At 30.3% G+C, this 4576-nt stretch overlaps 1 protein-coding gene across 1 annotated transcript in view; it reads right to left on the reverse strand.

The window, feature by feature from the left end:
- The window catches only part of LOC142350702 (MFS-type transporter SLC18B1-like), a 53484-nt gene extending 49770 nt beyond the window's left edge, over positions 1-3714 (reverse strand). Inside the window, exon 1 of the mRNA XM_075402634.1 lies at positions 3488-3714. Within this exon, the coding sequence (XP_075258749.1) occupies positions 3488-3629 (142 nt within the window). The 5' untranslated portion in view covers positions 3630-3714. The remainder of the gene's footprint in view (positions 1-3487) is intronic.
- Positions 3715-4576: the final 862 nt, after the last annotated feature.

Raw genomic sequence — 4576 nt, forward strand, 5'->3', positions numbered from 1 at the left:
CTAAATATTTTAAAAATAATTTTAGCTAAAAAAGTTAATTGAAAAAGAAATGGACGCAACACTTAATCGCTTGCGTTTCCGAAATTTTTCGATATATAACATAACAAAACTGATTTCCACAGTTTTTAAACGTTACCAACCTAATCTTAGCATCCTTTGTATTTAATCACTTGATGATATTTATATGAAAAAGAGATAATTTCAATTTTGTGATCGGTTGCTTAATTTGAACGCACAAAATATATATCAAACAATAACTGTTCCGACCCCTCTTGAGGGGGGAGGAACTATATACTCAAATGGCTTTTTTGTTCAGACAATTTTCGCCGATCGATATATTTATCGTAGAAAGTTGAGACTGGTATCGCTAGAAAGCTCGTCCAGCGTAGAATATGGAATTTAAAAGATTTTCTTTAATTTCGTTTTCTACAGGTTTAAATTTATCGATGTTTGAACTACTGAGAAAAGTAGAGTGAATTTCGTTGTTTTTTATTCACATTTTCCGGAATTTTTGCCTAAAATTTCGTCAATTTCGCCAAAAATTTGTTAAAATTTTGAAGAACAGTGTTGTCGATTTATTTTTAAAGACAAATAAAATTTTGTCGGCTATTTTTCAATTAAATTTTTTGTAAAAAAATTTTTTTGCTAAATATTTTCAAATTTCAGCCTTTTTCATTAAAAATAAACAGCTCAAAATAAGCTTCATTAGTCCTCTTTGATTTAATTTGCCCCCATGTACACCCGCAAACAACACTAAAACAATCTTTGAAGACTCAAAAGGGGGCTATTCCTTCTTCAACTTCCGTTGAGAGTGCTCTGTTATTAAAATTTTGCCGTTTTTTTTGCTAATTTTACTTGTTGAATATCAAAAAGCAGCATATATTTTTAATTTTTAATTTAAAAATATCTATATCCATAATATACGAAAGTTAAGAGTTCCTAATGGACAAACTGCATTTGCAGGGCCAGTGTTGGACCATTATTGAACTGTAACAATCAAAAAAGAATTCGGATAGTAATCAGTGGGTCTTTTTTATTTAAAAAAATTGATCTTTGTAATTTAATTAAAGAACAAAACATATCAAATCAAAACTCAGTAGTGATAGGCTTCCTCAGCAGCTTCCTAAGCAGTGCCAAATTAAGGAATCTATTTTTTGCTTGAAACTTTATGGTCGTTTCGACTTTTAAACAAATTTGATTTTAAAATAAAAAAAGGTTTATTTAAATTTGCCTGTTTTTTATAATTTTGGTCAACTTGTAGCTTAGTGTCAGCAAAGAAAGAATGTTTCTGCTTTCTACCGAATTCCAATTCAATCTTTATTGCGGCTCTGGGCCTTAAATTATCGTTTTCTGGCTTTGATACTACTAAATTCAACATTTTTTTTTCAACTATTTGCCCATCTTTCATGTTTTCTAGATTTGTCATATTATCACGTTATTGACAGTTGATATATCAAAATATTGGCGTTCCAAATAAGACACAATTTTTAATATTAAAATCCTGAAAGACATAGAATATGGTTTTAACGGCTTCGACATTACTTTCTTGACGATTTTACTTGAATTTATAATTTTTTCCTGAACTGTCCTTTGTTTTGTCCCTTTTAGTCGTATGAAAGTTTCCTGTACAATAACAGGTTTCATTGGCGTTTCAGGGAAAAATAGATGAGCCGATTTTCAGATATTATTGGATAGCTGATTGCTTTCATGGCTTGAAATAAAATTATTTTGCAAAAATAAAAAAAAACTCTATTTAACTTCGCCATTTTTGTTATCATTATTATTTATTTGTTACCTAATTTGGTTAATTACAAGTCAATTATGACATTATTGGTGTCAAGAGAAGGTGTCAAAATGGATTGGTTTCACAAAATCTAATACTTTTTAAAGAATTTGTTATGACTTTACTGGCTTCGACATGGTGTTTTTCACAAAAGAAAAAATAAAAACAATTTTGTGTTTTTGTCATATTTGACGTTATTTTTGTGAACATTAAACATATTCGGGATAATTTCAAGTTATAGGGGCTTTTTGGACGAATAAATGAGCCTATTTAATTATTTCATTTTGTAATTAATGGCTTTCATGACTTTAGAAGTAATTTTGTTTAAAAAAAGTTTCACTTAAGTTTCCTCTTCTTTTGTCTACGTGTTGCCTAGTCTCATTAAGACTCAAACTAAATAACTCTCAAACTACTTTATTTCAAAGAATGTGCCAAAGTGAGGGCCAAAATATGGCTTTGCGACTTCGCTTTCTGGCAAGTTTTATTTGAATTTTTGTTTGTTGCCTTTTTGTTGTTCTTTTTCACAGCATTTAAAATTGAACAAGGACAGAATTTAATGCGCTTCTATAGAAGCGTTGGTAATCGTAAACCTATGGTATTTTTTAGTTGATTTCTAATGGTTTTTTACATTACTTTGAAATTAATTGTTTTTTAAAAAAAAATAAGCGAATTTTTTTTAACGTCACTGTTTTGTTCTTTTTGTCTAATTGTTATCAAGCCTTATTATGGAGTGAACCCTTATTTTTCTGGTGAATTAAAAGTTATTTTGTTTGGTTACAGTTTTATCTGACAATATGTTGGCTTTGTTATTAAGTTTTGTTTTTTAAAACGGACATAAAGTTTTTGATGTGAATATTATTGCTTGTTGTTTTTTGATTTTGCTGTTCATCTTAACTCGCTTCTTTAATATTGGCATATCTCAGAAATCTAGTGCATCATTTTTTTACTCCATTGAGTTATTTGTTTTGTAGGCTTTTCATTCACACGCTATTTTTTTTTTAAATTGAGTTTTTGGTTTTTCTATCTGTTCCTCATTTGGTAGACAATTATGCCAAAAACGTTGATCAGCGGGGTCGGAACATTTTGTGCAATTGCACATTACCGAGCCTCCTTGTTGAAATTTTCAGTCAGTTGAGTTAAATGGAATTTCACCTGTAGGGAGCGATGTATAATCACTTACCATATATAATTTTTTGTACCCAAAAAACCAAAACCCAAGAGCCATTTGTTTCATAATTTTACGGCAAAACATTACCCGCGCAAACAATTTCATTTTTTCTCAAATTAGAAGCAGTAGTTATCTGATTTTAAATTGAAATCGTTCTTTCTGAATCATTATAATGGGCAGCAGATTCTTTTTTCATTGTAATAAATGTAATGAAAGAAAAAATCGAAGCATTTCTTCAGCTGGGATAATTTGATGAGCTGTCAATCTTGCTATATTATAGCTAATAGAGATGCTTTTATTAAAAATTTGCTGATAATAAAGTAGTTTCTAGCAGGACAAAATAGCAATCATTATTGAGTTATATTTATGAATTTAGCACCGTATTGAATGGATTCTTAGAAATATGTTGTTTATAAAATTTCGTTCCAGATACTAATTCAGTTAATCTTGTTAACTTACAACGAAAAACCATATTTAGCCAAAAGAGTTTTAGCCCCATTAAACTGCATGTAAATTTTTTAAACAAAATTACCTACCTTTAATTTTGGCTTCTCTTGGGAAAAAAGGTCCAGGTAAGGATAAATTAATGCCTTCCAGAGTAATAGTGATTAAACATAACACCACTACAGACAGTCTTCGCAAATGCGGCAATTCTTCCGGACTACTATACGAGACCATAATTTCTGATTCTGTCAAAAGGGCCACAGTTCAACTTTGAATTTTTTTTGCTGTACTTGAGATTCTTTGCTGGGCTTTTGGAGCTCGTTTTATGTCATTTTGTACTCGGGTTGACAGTCATAAAAAGTTTCTGGTTTTCACAAAAGACGTATATGATTTTAATGACTTAGTTTTAGTCACACAAGTACAATATATGATTCCTAAACATCACTCATGAGTCACAGAAAAATATTTATAGGCACAAAAATTGTATAGTCTTTAATTTCAACAGAAACTGCAATCATTGTAGTCTAATGTCTGCTTCTTTATGGCCACAAAACAATTTTGTTGCAGTGTGTTCCAATTATGAAGGTAATATAGGTTTTTCATATGGTAACACAACTTTGTGATTTTTTTATTGCACAAACGATTTTTTTTAAGCGTCGTGTTTCGAAAACGCGCAATCATGGCACCTGTTCTTGAAAAAAAAAATTGAGAAATGGCGTTAATAATTGGTATGTTCGGATTCTTAGATCTGATAAATTTAATTTTTCAGATTCGTACGTTCTGTTTTAAATGAAAAAAAACTGTCGATGCTATCGGTTTGCAACCACAGCAATTCACCAAAAAATGACTCATGCACTTGACCAACCATGATCATACAAAGACTCAGAGAGAGTGATTCTAGGTATTCCAAACTTTTCTCTTGGAGGCAATTTCTTCGAAAAAAGGGAAAATTGATTGACTTTCTTCTTTATCTCATTTATAAAATTAGTTGAACAAATATGACATATTTGTTTGCTTTTCATTTACAAAACTTAGAAACTTAAGCGATTTTAGATTTATCACGTTATTGGACTATCTTTTAAGCAAAAAAGAACTCTGGCTCTGTAGGAAAGACGCTGACAGTTTCGTACGCTTCAAACAAGATATACGAAATCTACGGAGCATATCAAAAATTTTACGTT

The sequence above is a fragment of the Convolutriloba macropyga genome, chromosome 12 (assembly GCF_964194025.1).
Source record: "Convolutriloba macropyga chromosome 12, txConMacr16.3, whole genome shotgun sequence".
Lineage (NCBI taxonomy): Eukaryota > Metazoa > Xenacoelomorpha > Acoela > Convolutidae > Convolutriloba > Convolutriloba macropyga.